The sequence below is a fragment of the Delphinus delphis genome, chromosome 21, assembly GCF_949987515.2.
Source record: "Delphinus delphis chromosome 21, mDelDel1.2, whole genome shotgun sequence".
NCBI classification, from domain to species: Eukaryota; Metazoa; Chordata; class Mammalia; order Artiodactyla; family Delphinidae; genus Delphinus; species Delphinus delphis.
In genome coordinates, this window is record NC_082703.1 from 2,728,733 (window position 1) to 2,747,874 (window position 19,142).

The 19,142-nt window shown below is 48.9% G+C and overlaps 1 protein-coding gene across 9 annotated transcripts in view; it reads left to right on the plus strand.

Annotated features, from left to right (window-relative positions):
- Positions 1-19,142, plus strand: part of SLC20A2 (solute carrier family 20 member 2) — a 105,781-nt gene that overhangs the window by 50,135 nt on the left and 36,504 nt on the right. For 5 of the 9 annotated variants that reach the window (XM_060001461.1, XM_060001463.1, XM_060001465.1 and 2 more), the window contains 4 exons: positions 6,356-6,906; positions 12,319-12,459; positions 13,701-13,786; positions 16,713-16,809. In XM_060001461.1, coding sequence (XP_059857444.1) covers positions 6,618-6,906; positions 12,319-12,459; positions 13,701-13,786; positions 16,713-16,809 — 613 coding nt within the window. In that variant the 5' untranslated portion in view covers positions 6,356-6,617. Of the gene's footprint in view, positions 1-5,798; positions 6,005-6,355; positions 6,907-11,365; positions 11,561-12,318; positions 12,460-13,700; positions 13,787-16,712; positions 16,810-19,142 lie in introns of those variants that run through there. The other 4 variants (XM_060001468.1, XM_060001460.1, XM_060001462.1 and 1 more) reach the window with 2 other exon arrangements.

The following is a 19,142-nucleotide window of genomic DNA, read 5'->3' on the forward strand; positions in this document are numbered from 1 at the left end:
TCTGTTGGCTGATGTCCAGGCCACTTCTGTTCCAGTTTGCGTCGTTCCCTTTTTTTTTTTTTTAATTTATTTGGTTGCACTGGGTCTTAGCTGCAGCAGGCGGGCTTCTTAGTTGCGGCATGCCTGCAGGATCCAGTTCCCTGACCAGGGATGGAACCCGGGCCCCCTGCATTGGGAGCGCGGAGGCTTAGCCACTGCGCCACCAGGGAAGTCCCGCGTCGTTCACTTTGCACGTCGTACGTCATTGTTTCCAGGCTCTGTGTCCGTGCTCAGTCCCCAGCGAGGACACCTGCTTCTCCTGCCTCTGTTATCTGCATCCTCTGCCTCCAAACCCCTGTTCCAGGTGGTGCCTGACCTCTGGCTGCGTTGTCACCTTGCCTTCTGACGTCATTTTCTCCCTCTTCTCCCCTCCTCGTCCCCTCTGCCCGTCCCCCTGCCTCTGCCGTCATCAGAACAGCATCCACCTGCCTTTCTCCAGGCACCTCTGCTCCCAGGGCCGCTCCGCTTATCTGTGAATATGCTGTTTAAAGGGGGCAGAGGCCAGTTTCAGACCCATTCTAGTAATGTTTCCATTTTTTATCATTCGTGTGAAAATATGAAACTCAACATTTTCTACCCTAAATATACTATTACTTTTTAAACTGTCTTTTTAATATTTAAGCGTTTGCAGTCGATGTTTCTGTGAGCTATTCAAGAATGACGCTGTAGGCAGAAGCTAACACACCATTGTGGAGCAGTTGTACCCCAATGAAGATGTTAAAAAAAAAAAAAAAAGAATGATGTTGTTAATAGAAACTCCTTATGACAAGATCTACATCCTGAATGGTGAAAGAAAAATGTTTCTGCTGTACTGTTCTCCGCAAGTCATAAGATTCCAAAAGTGAATCTTCCGTTTTATTTAAATATTACCAGGAAAAGCTAGTAGTTCTTTGTCTTACTAGTCAGGCTCACCCACATGTAGCAGAGGGTTACTGGACTTTACATCGTGCCCCTGAAGAGATATTTCGACTTAAGTGTCAGAATTCAAGTTCCAGCCCCGGTTTCCGGGAGAGCAGGTGGTACATTTTCAGAGGGTGTGTGTGAAGCACTTGGGCCTCAGGGGAGGTGTTGGAAAATAACTTCAGAGCCCCAGGTTCTCTGCATGGGGGACCTGGCTCTTTCCCGTCATCTGTCAAAGGGAGGGCCTGGCCTGGCTGTGGCCCGTGAGTGGCAGGGAAAAGAGCCGCGCAGCCCAGAAGCAGCACAGTGGATGCCCTCCTCGTATCTGCTTTAGCGTGTATCAAGCTGGAGGATGTAAGCAGCTATCAATTATTACTCAGCTCATGTCAGTAAATGAGATTAAGCCTCATCAAGTAGGACCTTGCCCTACTTACACTGTTTCCTAGCAGACCCAGGAAAGAAGACATTTTATAGATGTATTGAATTCCTTCTGCATCATAGGGACAGGAGAAGAACTGCGAAGTTATTGGGTGAAATGTAAGGGCAGCTCGGCAAGCATCCTTCAGGATGAGAGGTGTTCTTTAAAAAGCTGAGTTTGAAATTGGCACATGAATTGATGAAAATAGGTGTGTGCTTGGGGAAGAAGCCAAAAGTCATCTTTGGGATTCTTTTCTGCGTGGATCTGAGCTCCTGAACAGGCCACAGTCTGCCACTGACATGGTTGTCTGGGGCTGGTAGCCGGACTGGGGAGATGGTTAGACCCCAGGCTGGGGGGAGGGGTGTGCAGGGTGGAGGGGGGCTGGAGCAGCACCTTTGCTGGAAGGGTCAGGGGCCTCCTCGGGTGTCGCCTTTGGCAGCATTTCAGAGCAGGACCCTCCCACCCAAGCTCCTCTGTGCACAAATGTCTATTAAGTGCTACAACTCAGCAACATTGCTGTTTTTAAACAGCATACAAAGGTGACTAGAAATATCCTGAGAACGTTTGTTTTCACCCTTCCTTTAACATTCCTGTTTCTAGGGTGGAGAAGAGGGTGTTAGGGAGAGTTGAGGCAGATGCTCGTGGAAGTAGAGAATCTATAAGCCCCAGCTCAGGATCCCTGAGGAGGGCTCATTCAGAGCTGAAGGCCTAGACACGAGGGCAGCAGAGCCGAGCCGAGCAGCTTGTTCAGAAGCCTCTGAGGAAAGACAGGATCTTGTGAGCAGGACGCGTTTCGGACACAGCTTATGAGACCCTCAGTACCTCCTGCAATAAGTCAAACCGTTGAAGGGCTCTGTTCTTCCAGTGCAGGAGGTTGACGGCATCTGAAAATTGACGACTGTCTCGTAACGTTCAGTCCTGTGAATCCTGACCACGTAGGGGCTTTCACACTCGGGGAAGGAGAGGGAAAGAGGAAGCTTGTTCCAACCTCCCCCCACCTCGTCCTGACCTTTTTCAGAAAAGCCCTCCTAGGAGAGTTAGAAGGAACAAGGCATTTGCTGGAGGTTCCAAACAGCAGTGCCCCTTGTTGAGAACCATTGCTGAGGACGAGAAGAGGCATTTCCAAGTGATGCTTCCACACCTCAGACTCCTCTGTCTCCAGCTGCAGGATCCCCGTGAACTCACATGTGATGATTCTTTCCATCTTTAACTTGGTGTGAGGTAGGGGTCTCACTTTTTTCTTCCCTTCCAGATAGTTAGCAGCTAGCACGTTGTCCCAGCATCATTTATTGAATAAGTCAGATTTCCCCACTGATGTGATCACCTCCCTTCAAAATCCTACTTTCAGACACCAGCGCTCCCCGACGGCGTCCTGGTCGGGCCTCAGCCGCTCTGAATTTGGGCCGTGTTCTTGGCAAGCTTCCACCGTGGCCTCCTGCACGGTGGTCCTCTGGCCCGCCGAGGGCTCGGTCTCAGCAGCGTTGCTGTCTTTTTCCATAGAGCAGATTGTGTGGTTATTTAAGCTCTGTATTTTGCTCACATTTGATAAAAATCAATGGAGAAAGTCAGGGTGTTGGTACTTGCAATAAGAAACTGGCCGGGTAAATATCATGCAAGATAGAAATCATCTGGGCTCAGAAAAGGGGCAAAAGCTTTTCTCCTCAACCAGCTGCTTTTGCACTTCAGCCGGTTGGCTGAGGGTTTGAGTGTGAAGGAGAAAACATAGACACAGTTGTGGAGATAAGTTATCTAAGGTCATCTAAGTAGGAGAGGGAATCCCTGCTCTGAAATGGTGCCAGGGGGACCATAAAGACAATGAGAAGCCTCACTCCAAGCAAAGCTGGGCTGAGGGCATCGCTGCTGAGCTGCCTTCACCCCGTGTGTGCCGTGTCCAGCCACGAGCTGTGCTCAGACACCATCCTGCCACTGACAAACAAAACCAAGTACAGTGCAGAAGGGAAAACACACCCTGCTCAGTGACTTTTCAGCCCAGCTCCACAGGTAGGCGCCAGCTCTCCTCTCTCCACCGCTGTTGACAAGCCAACGCCATGGTTGGCTTCTTTGCATCACTTCTCTTCCCCTGTCACCACCCCTGCCCTGGGCCCAGGACACCCCATCTGTGCCGAGCAGGGGCCTCGTAGGCAGTCTCCCCACATCCACCCCGGCCTCCATCCTGTTCTCTCTTCCCACTGTGGCCAGGGGGCCTCCCAGAAGGAGGGTCTGAGCATGACAGCACCCTTTCAGCGCCCCCTGTTGTTAGTCGGTGACCACAGTCTTTAATATGGTCCAGCTCAGCTTCCACCGTGGGCCCCTCACCCCGGCTGCCACCGGTCCCCTCCCCTCATCCCGCTCCTTCCCAGCTGGGAACCGCCTGGAATGCCTCCCCCAGTCGCAGGTTGACCCCCCGTCCTTAGATGGCAGGGGACCCTCTCCTGCCCGCGCAGACCAGGCCGTGCCCCCATCATGTGCTCGTGATGCCACACGTGCAGCGAGAGCCTCCTGCTTCCGCAGCATCGGCTGCAGCTGATGGTCTGACGTGTGTTTGTCCATGAGCATCTGTTTCCCTCCCTGGAGGGGAGCGCCGCACGTGCAGGACCCCGTCCATCATCACTCAGCATCTTCCTTGTGATGGGCAGGCGGGGGCCTGCAGTAAATATCTGTTGGGCATTGTCCTTGTTGGCCCTCTGCGCCACCTAACCTGACAGACGAACTTTCATCTAGAATTCTCTTATATTTTAAGATAGATGATATTGGTCCAGAATGGTTTAATTTTGTATTTTCATTTATAGAACGTTGTCTCTTGCCTTTAGAGTGGTCTTTTCCCGCGTCTCCGTCGGGCCCAGAATCTCCAGAATTGCGTGGACCACGAAGCTTAGAAAATGAGAAGGTGGTCAGGGCACATTTTTTATTTCATCGTGTGCCTTGTAGCATTGCCTACACTGCCCTCCCAGCACGTGTACTCACCACATTTTAGTGAATTATATTTTTTAAAAAGATGGTTCTCAATATACGTTTATTGATTTGTTTTTTATGTATTATTTTAATTTGAAAAGCACATCACCATGGTATACAGTTTTTGGAGGAAAGGAAAAAATGATCTCTGACACTGTTTCTTAAACTCAACCACTGTTACAATTTTAGTGATTACCTTTTGGTCTTTCATATGCCTTTTAACGTTGCCACAATCACAGGTACATAAATTTTATGTCCTGCTCTTTTCCCTCTAAATAACCTGATGTTGATTGATCATTATGTTGTGTATGACGTGGTGTATGAGCCTGTTTCATTCAGTTCAGTTAGCATTTATGGGCACCATTCCCGATGCCTAGAACCGCTCAAAGGAACTACACAGATGTGGTACTTTGACCATATAATAATAGAACACCACCGTTCTGAGGCTTTTAGTGACCTTTTTACTTCACATATGTATTAATTCTGTGATGTCACATCTTCATCCCAGGAGGAAGCCTATGCAAGAGTTATTTCATTTGTTTAATAGCTTCTTTCTTCACTTATTCAACAACTTGATTAGGGCTTACCCCGTGCCAGGCGCTAGTCTGTGTGCTGGAGACACAGCAAAGTCCTTGCGTCCCGTGAGGGGCCGGACAGGAGTGAGTGAGTGAATGAATGAATGAGGTGGTCAGTAGAAAAGACAAAAGGTCAGGTGAGAGGGAGGGATAATGGCATGGGGGGTGCTCTTCGACAGGGTCAGGGAGGGCTGCTCTGGTGACATCTGGGCAGAGAGGGACTTGGAGCAGGTGATGAGCTGTGCAGCCATCAGACAGGCTGTTTCTGGCAGAGGGACCAGAAGGTACAAAGGGCCTGAGGTGAGCGAGCCAGTGAGGGGAGGGGGTGGGCAGGGGCTGAGGTCAGTGAGCCCGGGCGGGGTTGGGGGGGCAGCCCGAGGAGGTCAGGCGGGGAGCCCGAGGAGATCTGGTGGGGGAGCCTGAGGAGATCTGGTTGGGGAGCCCCGAGGAGATCTGGTGGGGAGGCCTGAGGAGATCTGGGGAGATGCCCCGAGAAGACCTGGTGGGGAGCCCCGAGATCTAGTGGGGGAGGATCCCGATGAGATCTGGTCGGGGAGCACCGAGATCTGGTGGGGGAGGAGCCCGAGGAGATCTGGTGGGGGAGCCCCGAGATCTGGGGGGAGCCCGAGGAGATCTGGTGGGGGAGCCCGAGGAGATCTGGTGGGGGAGCCCCGAGATCTGGGGGGAGCCCGAGGAGATTTGGTGGGGGAGCCCGAGGAGATCTGGTGGGGGAGCCCCGAGGAGATCTGGTGGGGGACCCCCGAGGAGATCTGGTGGGGAGCCCGAGGAGATCTGGTGGGGGAGCCCCACGGAGATCTGGGAGGGCCTCCCAGGCCATGGTCAGGCCTCTGACTGTTCCCCGAGCGAGGTGGGAAACAGGGTGTAGTGACCTGATCTGCTTCTTGCTCTGACAGGGTCGCTTCGCTCCAGCTTCCCTGTCCCCCGGGAGCCCCTTCAGTTCCCACCCTGTCACCTTTTGAAGGAGTCACTTCGTGTCTGACCCGGGTCTGCCAAGCTCAGGGTGTGCAAGTGGTCAGGTAGACAGTTGCCACACCCCACGGTGTCACAGCCACATCGGGTCATCCTGTTCCAGGCGCGGTCCACGTATTTGAGGAACGCGGTAACTCTGAATTTCTCGTTTCCTTATCTTTTGCTCATCCAAGGCAGTTTTTTCTTTCTAAAATAAAGACCGCATATATTTTTCAAATTGCATAAAAATGTATCCTCTTAAGACTTCCTACCTGTGATCATAAAGCAGCTTCACCCTGGGACGCTCTAGAATCAGCTTTTCCGGGGGTGGGCTGGGCAGGTAGCCTGATTATCATCTTCCTTGCATTGCTTTACGGTCAGATCTGCCACATGCCAGCGTGAGATCCTATCAGCAGTTTCCAAACATTTCTTTCTGAAAGAACAAACTGTTGTCACCGGTTCCTCAGGGTAATTGATCTCTTTTGTCTCCTTCCTGTTACAGGGGGAGATCTCACAGCTTCCCCAGACTGGGAAGGAAAATATGGAATGTGTTTTACCGCTGACTGAACACAACCCAATGAACTGTCCTGACAGTAGTTTGAAAGCCAGCAGCTAGCAGTTTGTGCAGCTCCAGCATCATCCGGCACTTTCCAGCGCAGACTCATTGTTTACGAGAACTCTCGGCCTGACGACGTTTGAACCTCAAGCTCGGCACCTTTCAAATACTTCTGCAAAAGAAAAGTACCCGGAACCCCCTTTCCAAAATGGCCGCAGATGAGTATCTGTGGATGGTCATCTTGGGTTTTTTCATAGCTTTTATCTTGGCATTTTCCGTGGGTGCCAATGATGTTGCCAATTCGTTTGGTACCGCCGTGGGCTCGGGCGTGGTGACCCTGAGGCAGGCCTGCATCCTGGCTTCAATCTTTGAAACCACCGGTTCGGTGTTACTGGGGGCCAAAGTCGGAGAGACCATCCGGAAAGGCATCATTGACGTGAACCTGTACAACCACACTGTGGAGACGCTCATGGCCGGGGAGGTCAGTGCCATGGTCGGTAAGTAGCCTCGTCTTTCCACCTGTGGGAATGTGTCCACTGACCCATTTCTCATATACATAAATGAGATTTTTGTTTTAACTTTTCAAAAACTGGTTTGATGGTTCTTTTTTTTTTTTTATTGAAGTCCAGTTGATTTACAATGTTGTGTTAGTTCCAGGTGTACAGCAGAGTGATTCAGCCACATATATATGTATGTATACTTTTTCAGATTTCTCATTTACTATACCTTATTTGTGCTCTCTGTGTTTTAATTCAGTTATCATTTTGGTCAGTGTTCAAATATCAAGCAACCATTTCTTTCCTTGAATGTATGGCAGACTTGCTTGTCCAAATAGATTTTGGTTAAGTCAGTGCTTTTCATAAAGTCCAGAAAAAGATATTTGTAGCATAGCTCTTTGTCATTTTAAAGCTGTTTGAAAGTTATTACAGAAAGAACACGTCTAAGTGAATGTGTTTGAGAGGTTTACTTAGGTTTATTTATAAACCTTGAAGGTTCATTTCTATTTTTTCATAGATTTTCCATCAGTTAGGAAGTAATGTTTTGAAAACTTGGTTGCTCCAAAACAGTGTTTATTAGCTTAACTTCTGTATTCTCCGTTGAAGTTTTAAAGCAGTTACCAATTGACTCTTAAGTGACTGTGTTTTCAAGAAATTCTGGTCTTCTCTGTCATTTGTCTTCCTTTTGTTAGTGTTTGTTTGGATTTTCTGATTCCACCCCTGGGAGCTCCATCTAGTATGCTTGTTTTTTTTGTTTGTTTTTTGTTTGTTTGTTAGTTTTTGTGGTACACGGGCCTCTCACTGTTGTGGAGCACAGGCTCCGGACGCGCAGGCTCAGCGGCCATGGCTCACGGGCCCAGCCCCGCTCTGCGGCATGTGGGATTTTCCCGGACCGGGGCACGAACCCGTGTCCCCTGCATCGGCAGGCGGACTCTCAACCACTGCGCCACCAGGGAAGCCCCCACTGCGCCACCAGGGAAGCCCTAGTATGCTTGTTTCGTTTTCCACCGGAAGATCACTTGTATGTCACCTGTTTGCAGTAGGACCTTTTATTGGTGGTGTCGGGCATGTGGTTCCTCCCCTGCCTGAGGCGACTCCACACTGGCAGCACCGTGGGCACTGCCCTCACTGAGCTGGAAGATTCGGGCAGCAGGGCCTTAGGTGCAGCCGACAAGCTCCTCCTCTGCTTGCCTCTAGGTCGAGGTGATGCACAGCAGATGGCGTGTCTACACGGGTAGTGGGGGAGAGGTGGGAGAGGGGAGTCCTGCCACCTTCTGCTTTCAACAGGGCATGTGCTTTTGTGGGGAGAGCCCTGCACCGGGAGGCCGGATGCCGTTGGACCAAGAACACGGCTACATCCCACGGATCCCCAGGGGTTTACCACCGCCAGCACTTCTTAAGCCCCCAGAATGTGCAGGTCATTTGCCAGGTTTAAGGTGGCCCATCATCTTTTATTTACAGCGGGTTAGTTTGAGAAGTAGAGTAGTTGAGGCCTTTGGTTGGAAGATGGACGTCCTCAGTAAGGAATTAAATACTACTAAAGCACAGTAAGCTGGTCATACGTGCTGAGGAGTTCCTCTTTGTCAGCTGCACATGTTGTGTGAAAGATGTAAGGCTCATGATGACTTTAATTCATCATTATTTTTAAGAATTAAAAATCATTTACTACAACAGCTACTGTAATGATTTTTTTTTTAACATCTTTATTGGGGTATAATTGCTTTACAATGGTGTGTTAGTTTCTGCTTTATAACAAAGTGAATCAGTTATACATATACATATGTTCCCATATCTCTTCCCTCTTGCGTCTCCCTCCCTCCCACCCTCCCTATCCCACCCCTCCAGGCTGTCACAAAGCACCGAGCCAATATCCCTGTGCCATGCGGCTGCTTCCCACTAGCTATCTATCTTACTACGTTTGTTAGTGTGTATATGTCCATGACTCTCTCTCGCCCCGTCACTGCTCACCCTTCCCCCTCCCCATAACCTCAAGTCCGTTCTCTAGGAGGTCTGCGTCTTTATTCCTGCCTTACCCCTAGGTTCTTCATGACATTTTTTTTTCTTAAATTCCATATATATGTGTTAGCATATGGTATTTGTCTTTTTCTTTCTGACTTACTTCACTCTGTATGACAGACTCTAGGTCTATCCACCTCATTACAAATAGCTCAATTTCGTTTCTTTTTATGGCTGAGTAATATTCCATTGTATATATGTGCCACATCTTCTTTATCCATTCATCCGATCATGGGCACTTAGGTTGTTTCCATCTCCGGGTACTGTAATGATTGAATTTTCACCTTCACTGAACATGTACTTCTCATCACAGTCCGGTATAATTGACGTTTCCCTGACAGTTTGACAGTTGTTTGTCAAATTCACCCTCAATAGTCATGATCAATATCTAAGACATAATCATATCAAGAGGAAATTAAGATTTTGCCAGTCGGTATGATGCGGACAAGATATATTGAAAGTAGAGGAGAAATGAAGAAAAACACTGATGAAGTTCAATCTTTTTTTTTTTAATTTTATAATTGGAGTGTAGTTGATTTACAATGTTGTGTTAGCTTCAGGTGTACAGTGAGTCGGTTATACATATACATATATCGGCTCTTTTTGTAGATTCTTTTCCCATATAGGTCATTACAGAGGATTGAGTAGAGTTCCCTGTGCTATACAGTGATGAAGTTCAATCTTAACAGAGGTTCCTCCTTGAGTTGGATGAGCCCTTTGGGGAGTGGTGGTGCTTACTGAGGAGGTTTGTTTGTGAGGCTGCCCCAGGGCCCTGGGTGGACGGAAGGCCTGTGGGCTGAGCTCCACGTCACCACTAACTTGCCATGTAGACAGCATAAGTTGTCCAGTTTTTGGGTTTTCCCACCCCTGGCCTTGGTCTCTACACTCAAAGAATGAAGGATACTTACCTCCACTAGAATTTAGGTCAACCAAAGCATTTGGGGATTTTTGCTTGAATAACTTGATTTGGTTTGCTTTGGTGTCTTTTTTTTTTTTTTTTTTTTTGGTGTGTGGCTAGAAGAATCTCAAAGCCTATTTTGTTGGGAATTGGTGAGAGTTACCTAGACTTTTAAAATTGGGTTCCTTGTACATGGGAACTGGGGGAGTTTAGGATGGTGGTATAATCATGATTGGCCCAAACCGAGATGATTCTGTTCAGATGCCTGAGTTCTCCCAATCTTCCTCTTTTAAAGGCAACATCCCTTTCTTTGTCCCTTTTCTCCCCATCTCTTTATTTTTTTTCTCTTTTTTCTTTATAATCTTCACCCCAAGCCCATGAGTCTCTGTGCTTGCTGGTAAAGTTGCGGTAGTGTTAAGCTGATTGGGTAGAAGAAATTGTTCATGCCAGCCACGCTTCCTGAACAAGGCACCTCTGGGGACTCTAGCTCAGCCCTAAAGCAACAGTCGATCCACTTAGTATGAAACCGCCAATGGTTCCCAAAATCCACTGAGAATTCAGAATGCGCCATCTTTTCGTGGAAATACCCACGACCGCACGACCGAGCCATCTCCTGGAACCCTAGGAAGTGCTGAGTCTTCTTTGCCTCCGCGTAACCTGTACCTTCTCTGCCGTTCTTTCATCCTCCAGGGGCCTGTGGCCTCAGACACCCATCTTAACCTCCACTTTCCCCAGGTTTTGTCTGGCAGCCTCATCCTGTGCTTAATCCCCTCCTTCACTGCAGGACATCATTATCTTAGGTTAAACTCTCTCTTTTTCCCACTGTTTTCCTTCACGTTAATGTAATCGCATTCACCTCCAGGAATTCCCAAGGTCAAGGAGGGCCTCTGGCCCACTCTCGCCTTGCAAGGCCCCGTCCTCCCCTGCTCCCCAGTGCCCACCCCCCATTCCTCCCTCTCTCAGGCAGCCCCATCCCCCTACCTTTCCTTACAAACCCTCCTGTTATAAAGTCAGCCAGAGAGAGGAGAGTGGCTTTCAGGATTGAAAACCTCATGGTCTGAATTCACGTGGGTGAGTTTATCCCATTCTCTTAACATCACTAGGGTGTTTTACTTTTTGTAAGAATATTTACTTTTTAAGTTCTGGTTCTGTGGTGTGAAACACGCTCCAAAGTCTGGCTTTATTTTTAAAACAACTAGTCCCTGAGGAGCCCAGGGCTTAGATGTCCGGGCTTGCAGGACTGCCCGTGGGGGAGCCTGGTTGCTGCCATCAAGCCTGTCACCGGTTTGGCAGCCCAAGGCTGGCCCTCCTCCGCCCAGCACACGTTTCAGGGGGTAGGTTCGGGGTCACGGCCCGCTGCGGCGCAAAGGTCAGCCTGCCTGGCGCTCCCAGAGCAGCTGTCAGCCTTGCTCCGCAAATGGGGACCTGCACGACCTCTCACGAGCCTCTGTGACGCAGATGTTTTTGGAGAAAATGCCAGGGGTCTGTTTAAAAGTGCTGCTACCAAGCAGCCAGATTTCCAGAGTTAACACTTGGGATTAAGGCCGTGCCCTGCTTATCAGCCAGGCCCTTCGTCCCCTGCAGCCCTTTGTGAGCTTTTCAACAGCTGTTTCTGAAAGTGACCTCTCCCCAGCCAATGCTTTTAATACTCCCTGCAAAACTTGATCTGCTTATGAAAATATCTGAAGTGAACTGTAGCCTGGAAGAACAGGAAGCCTAGAAAAGGGTGGCGAAATTGAGGTAAAAGGACACAAAGCCCAAACCCAGGGATCCTCTTAATTCCTGAGAATTAGAAGGCCTGGAGGGGCCCAGCCGCCTGGGCAGGGGCTGAGGGTAGATGCCCAGCGTGGGGTTAAATATCATAGTTACTTCTCACAGGAGAGGCAAAACTGCGAAAAGTAATGCGGGATTACACACACTCTCTCTTTGTTTTTACTGAGGTATATTCGACGTGACATTATATTGGCTTCAGGTGTACAGCATTGTGATTTGATGTTTGTATTTTATGCTCTCTCTTGTACCGACTAATATACGTAGGCGGTATCTAGCCTCCTCATGATGTGACTGAACGGCGTAACTACAGCAGAATCTTTTCCAATACGCAGCCTTTCCTGTTTCTCCATGTTCGTTAGTCCTCAGTCTCCTGCTTGGTCCTGGCCACACTTCACATCAGAACTCACCTCATCACCCGCACCCTTGCTTAACCATGACAAAGGCAACTAGGAACTGACATCACGGGGCTTTTCTTTAAATACTTTCAAGTACTTTCCTTTGAATAAGTCAGCATTATCCCTTCAGTGTTGAAGAATGTTCCTTTGGCTAAAGTTATTTGAGTGGTTTCTCTCAGGGCTTTGTAAAGAAACAATCCAGAGACAATTAACCCCAGGGAGGCATTGGGAAGGAGAATGTAATTTGGCTTTCTTCCATCTATGGCTGTTTGAGACATCCCGCTGTATATCTGACATTTTCTGTCTTTGTTTTTTATCTTCAACCTGCAGGCTCCGCCGTCTGGCAGCTCATTGCATCCTTCCTGAGGCTCCCAATCTCGGGGACTCACTGCATTGTTGGGGCCACCATTGGATTCTCCCTCGTCGCAATTGGTACAAAAGGTGTGCAGTGGATGGAGCTGGTCAAGATTGGTAATTGCCATTTTCTTTCACTTATAAGCAGGAAAGCTTACATTTTCTAGAGTAAGTGTTATTAAAAGTCACCGTTATACTTTTTTCTTTAAGTGTTAACGTTTAGAAGACCTATATGGATAGGTCTGTGAACGTTTTCCCTTAAAATTTCTGTTAGCAGAGATTGTGGACTGTTATGCAGTTTTTAACTCCAGATGCTCTTTTCAAATGCTACATTGTCATCCAGCTTTGAAAATCAGTATCTGTTGTTCACAGGGCATTTAGAAATTTATCTGGTTGAAATCAGTGTGTAGGCAGAGAAAAACTGGGCCCTGGTCCAGGAGTCAGAGTTCCTGGTGATGCGGAAGCGTGGAAGTGAGCCGAGTGCTCCTTGCCCCACTGCATCCAGGAGACCCCCAGTCTGCCTGGTGCTGCTTCTGGGTTGGGGGCTGCCCAGTGGGGACTGTTAAGAGGGGTTTGACGTCCTGCTTCCTGGGTCTGACTTCTTCAGTAAGGGGGAAGTCCTTTCAGCCCCCTAAGTAGCAACACGCCCATTGTGAAAAACACTCTCTCTCGCCCATCTCCATCCTTCTACGAATCATAGTGGCCTTAGGAGGCCTAGGATAAGCGGATCCCCGAACTGCGAGCAGGACACAGATTGCCAGGGAACTCTGCTGACCCCAGGAAACTCACCTGACACCCCAGGAAACTCACCCGAGGTCCCAGGCTTCTAGAACAGTGGTGCTTCATTCTGGCTGTACTTTCGAATTACCTGGGAGAGCAATTTAAAGATATCAGCGCCCAGACCCCATTCCAGACCTTTTAAATCAGAATTCTGTGGGTGGACCCAGAACGTAACTAGTTTTTGAAAACTCTGCAGATGTTTCCAGTGTGCAGCCAGAGGCTACGGGGTGACAGTACCAGGCTGGCCTTGGAAATGGAAAGGGAAGGTGGTCCAGGGATGGGGCTGCACGAAGGGCAGGAAGAAGGGGCTCAGTGGGAATCAAAGGAACCGTCGTCGGAGGCCAGAGCTGGGAGGTGGTGTGTGTGCCGTGGCCTGAGGTCTGTTTGTGAGGACGATGACCCCTATGTGGAGGTCAGTCTGCCAAGGCAGTGGGTTTGTTGGGTTCTGAGTCAAGGTGAACAATTCCAGGAATGTTGACTAATGTATGTGCTATATGTTGGTTATCACTGTATTATATAAATAGGACCTGAATTATGTAGAATTTTAACATTCATTAGATTTTCTTTTGATTATTCAGTTGCTTCTTGGTTTATATCTCCGCTGTTGTCTGGTTTCATGTCTGGCGTGCTGTTTGTACTGATCAGAAAGTTCATCTTAAGAAAGGTAAGTGAGGCTATTATTTTTTAAATTAAGTTTTAGACCTAATTTTGGTTCTACTCAATAGAAATTAACAGTGAGGGGGTCAGAGGAATAATTGTTAAGGCACAGCCCCCTGAAATTGGAATTAGACGTTATTCAAAAGTAGGCAGGAAGAGGTGGGTAGCATGCCCAGGGGCTCCCCCAGAACCAGCACTGGACATGAGGTGTCTTGCCGTACGACTTAGTTCATTGGTCAGCATTCTTGGGCACTGTGCTCACACCTCAAAAAAGGAAAGATCATTATTTTGTGAACAGTAAACAGAATAGAGGAAGATAGTGTTATGATTTTGAAATTAACTAGCACTAAAAACAGCTGGAGAATTTCTTTACGCAAGTGTAAGGTGTTTTCTGTTTTTTAATGGAGAAAGGAAGCTTCAGACACTGGTTTTCTTCCTATCCTTGAGGATAGGATAAAAAGAAGGAAATAACACCTACGGGGGCGGGGGGTGTGTGGGTACATTTTTATCAAAAATAAAATGAGGTGAAAATGGAAGCTTACTGAGATCAGTACTCTCGGCAAGAAACAAAAAAAACCTTGGTTACGTTTCGATTTGCCCGTCAAGGGGCTGTTGCGTTTCATAAGCCCTGCTGCTTGCCTTTGGCTGCTCCACACACGCGAGCACATCGGGACACGCCTGCCTTCACCCGTCTCCTTGCTTGAAGACACAGGTCTTCTTCTAGGCGGGCTCAGTCTCTTGGACGGTCACAAACTCACTAGCCCTTCTCCGGGGTCCAGCTGTCCTAGGACCCAGTAACATCTTGGAAGGTGCCACCCATTTTTGCCCCCCCTGCACCCCCGTCATCTGCCCCCCCGCCAGGAGTCACTTCCCAGGTTCTCCTGCCCCAGCCTCCGCTTGGGTACGTCCCTCTGTATCCCCACATGCTCACTGCCTTCTTATCATTGCAGTCGCGTCGTTGTGCAGCAATTTATCTCCTGCTTGGCCCCCTGTTCGCTATTTGACCGTAAGATCTGTGAGAGTAGAAACCATGACTGTCTCTTCGCATGCATAGACGGCACCCAGTGCTGCTTAGGCCCTTCAGAGACACCGGTTGAACATCTGTTAAGAGAGAGGGATGGCTGCTTGGATGGGGGGCAGGTGATGGGTGCAGAGAAGGAAGGAAAGGAAGGAGGGAGGGAGGGATCGAGACAGGAGGAGGAACGGAGACAGGTCTCAATGAGACAGCTGCCATTTGCATTTTAAGAATAGGTTATTTGGGGCTTCCCTGGTGGTGCAGTGGTTGAGAGTCCACCTGCCTATGCGGGGGACACGGGTTCGTGCCCCGGTCCGGGAGGATCCCACATGCCGTGGAGCGGCTGGGCCCGTGAGCCATGGCCACTGAGCCTGTGCATCCAGAGCCTGTGCTCTGCAACGGGAGAGGCCACAAAAGTGAGAGGCCTACGTACCGCAAAAAAAAAAAAAAAAAAGAATAGGTTATTTGAGAAAACATAAGGTGATTCAGTTACAACACGCAAACTGAAGACTTTACGCCTTCAGGAGTTACTGGTTGGGAGTCTTTCTGTAGCAGCCATCATCCCCCAGAAAACAGCATTTTGGAAGCGGAGGCAGTAGGCATGTGAGCATCTCAACGTTTCGTTTTCAGTTCAGCCTGGGTTCCTGTCCCAGGTCCACGGCAGATCGGGAGGTGATGTGCCTCGTCCCAGGCTCCTGCCCATCCCTTTGTACCTGTTCCTCACCTGCCCTCCTGTGACTGTGGCTGGGGCTCCCATGCGGCTGAATCACCTTCCACCCCAGCTCTCCCTTTCCTGACATCTCACTTCCATTCACCTCAGACCTCCTGACAAGTGCTGGTGGCCGCTTGAGACATGGCAGGCGGGTTCTTGATGAGTTTACAGTTCTGCAAACGTACTTGATTTGCACACGTTTGCATTTGACAGTAGGAACTGTCAACTAGGAACTGTGAGATAGTCTGTGCTTATCCTGACTTCTGTAGCTCGCGTCAAGCTTAGACCTAATTTTCCTTTTATCCTGGGTGGGTCATAGACTCACACCAATGTACAAGAGTGTCTTACATGGTCATCAGAAATTAGCCCGTGTTTGAATTATTTAAGCAACACCATGTGCCAGTTCTGCGTCGAGGAGTTCCCGGTTCATATTTTTCCTTCAAAATCCTCTGTAGATCTAAACCCTCAAACTCTATATTTTTCCTCTGTAAACTCTAAATTTCGAATATTCTCCCAGGTGTGACTTTGCCTAAAACACGTGCAGTACTGTTCTCACTGAAATATTAGATTTCGGAAGTGTTGTACCAGAAGCCTAAGGTTGTAAAAAAATGTTTTCTTAGACAAAGAACCCACAGTTCTTTTCACTTTTTAATAGTTGAAGGTGGAATGCTCTACCTCGTAAAAGGATTCTGAAAGTCATAGCACGTGGTCCTGTATTTCCTTGCTTTATATATTTCAGCACAGCAAACCCGGATCGTGTCACGGACTACCATAAAATCTAGTAGTAATGCTGTGGTGTTGAAGTCATTTGACTTTCTCAGGGCATCCTCAGAGGGTCAGGCCTCAAAATATTTGCTGAAAGTGGATTTTTGGGCCAATGTGAATGTAGCTAGAATAGTGAGTGCTCCGGGTCAGGGCTTTAGTCCCAGAAGCTGGCCTCACCAACAGCCCTTCTCTGTCCCCACATCTGTCACCACCTCATGTGATCCCAGCGCATTAATGCGTCTGCTGGTCACCATCATGGGCCCCTTGCCACAGCACTCGTGTAGGAGGAGGGTCAGCCCAGGTCAGCGCCGGGTCTGGAGGTGCACACAGCCCGCGGCAGGGACAGGGCTTTCCCGGAAAAATGACTTGTGTCATTTTGCCTGTGCTGCCTGCAGATGCCCCTGGAGTCCTGACCTGCCCCCTTATCTCCTTACCCCACAGGAGGACCCCGTTCCCAACGGCCTCCGGGCGCTTCCCGTGTTCTATGCCGCTACCATCGCGATCAATGTGTTTTCCATCATGTACACAGGAGCCCCAGGTAAGAGCCCTCGGAAGGTCACGGCCAGCAGGTGGTGTCAGAGTCCAGCGGCGGTGGTGGATTTGTTGGCCAACAGTCAGAAGCACTACTCACAATCGTTACTCATTACGGAGCAGTGAAAAGAGTAGGAGATGCCTTTACTTGTTATAAATACTCAAGAGAGATGTGAAGTACACAGGCAAATGTGTACAGATGTGAAGTACACAGACTTCAGGTTAAAAAAAGAAAATTGAAATCCCCCTTGTGCCTCAGATTCCTGGTGCTGAGTCGCAGAACATGATCGGACAGCCTGAGCCTCCCTGAGCTGGGGGGGCCCCTGGAGGCAGGGGGGAGCTCGCTTAAGCAGTAGGCCACCACCTTGGGACAGTCCGGGGCGGGGCTGTCACGTGGTCCACAGCACAAACATCTAACCCCCCCGGAACTCTTCAGACCTGTGAGTCCAGGGACTAGAGCCCTGCCGTTCTGGTTCTGCGTTTCAGATACTGGAACCAGTGATGACTTTCTTTTCAGAATTGCTCCTTTTCTTCCCATTCTGATGTCTTTTGTTCTTTCTTTTCAAGGATTTGGGGTGGAGCAGGGTTAAAAGTTCCTTTCTTTTACGTTTTCAGTGGGTAAAGAAGAACTTATAACATTCCCGTGTGGAGGAGGTGGTTAACTGTTCTCACTCACCATTTCCATGCGTATCTTGGTGGAGAGGGTCCCCCATTCCTCTCTGTGAGATGTGCCTCTTGCAGCTAGATCCTGAACACGTCCATTGCTGTGGGATGGCCAGAGTGAGCAGAGATGTTTGTGTGTGTCGTTTTCCTTCTTGTTAATGTCCTTTAAGGATTAAGATTCAGTTACGGGCCATATCTGATTAAAACCTCCCTCTCTCTGTTCAAAAGATAAAGTTTCTGCTAAATGGTGTGTCGTATTACAGTTGAAAGCGCCCTCTTCCCAAACAGGAGAAATCCTTATTAATTTCTCCAACCGGGTTTTCTCAAGGCAGTTTTTCTCAGATTATATAGCCATACCTAATTCTATGTTTGTGTGCTGGGCTTTCAGACTCTGGGTGAAGGGAGGGGGCGTGAAGCACCACAGCGGCTCTAAGTAATCTGAAAAGCACAAGGCTGCACGTCACGGTGAGCTGGAGGGAGATGAAACCCTGGCCTCAGATGACAGCGGCCTGACGGCCCTTTGGGCTTGATCATTCATGGAATATGAAGTGTGTTTGTCACAGACTGTTTTCATGATCCATAACAAAAACACAGAGGCAGAGTGAAAGCAGTTGCGTCCCATGAAGTTGAAGCTCACCCCACCCCAAGTCTGTGAATCTCAGGAAGCTTCCATGTGGTGCTGGGCGGGGCCCGGAGCGCCAGGTGGGAAGTCAGCCGTAGCAGAGAGATGTCTTGTCCACCTGAGCCCTTGTTCTTAGTTCTGTGCAGGCTCTCAGAGCCCAGGGTAACGGAACAAAAAGCCTACCAGCCGTCAATAGCCAGACACCTCCCGGGCTAGTGATTTAAGAGATTAAACAAATGAAGGCCGGGGTGCGAGTCCTGGAAGTGGGAATTGGTGTAAATGACAACCATTTAGTTCTGTTTCTGCATTTTTTTTTCCTAGCCTCTATTCTTCTTGCTCCCTGGTTCTCGGTCTGAATGTCAGAAAACCACAACTGTATGATTTTTATTAAAATTTGACTTTTCCCATACTTACCTATTTTTTCCATCACTTGTTTTTCTCATCTTTTGCTGCAGTTTTATTGCAAATTTGCTAGAAGAATCAGATTACTAAGGGACTAAATTCTAGAGAAGGGCTTCCCTGGTGGCGCAGTTGTTGAGAGTCCGCCTGCTGATGCAGGGGACGCGGGTTCGTGCCCCCGTCCGGGAAGATCCCACATGCCGCGGAGCGGCTGGGCCCGTGAGCCATGGCCGCTGAGCCTGCGCGTCCGGAGCCTGTGCTCCGCAACGGGAGAGGCCACAACAGTGAGAGGCCCGCGTACCAAAAAAAAAAAAAAAAATTCTAGAGAAAATGAAACTAGAAAATGGATGAGGCAACTAAGGATAATATAAATACTTCATAGAGAAGTTGTGAAAAATAAATAATAAACGCTTTTACTGAGCTGAGTTTTACACGAATTAATCCTTTGTGTCCTCTGAACTCCACTGGGAAATTGGTAATATTGCTAACGCCCCCTGCCAGGTGGGCAGCAGGCACAGTGATGCTGACTGAGTGCCCAAGGTCATATAACTAGTCAGGTGCAGAAGCAGACGTTAAGTGGGCAGCCTGGTCCCGATCCCCAGTTATATGACATTCTTCTGACACACGATGGGGCGGGGGTAAGACACGCCGTATCT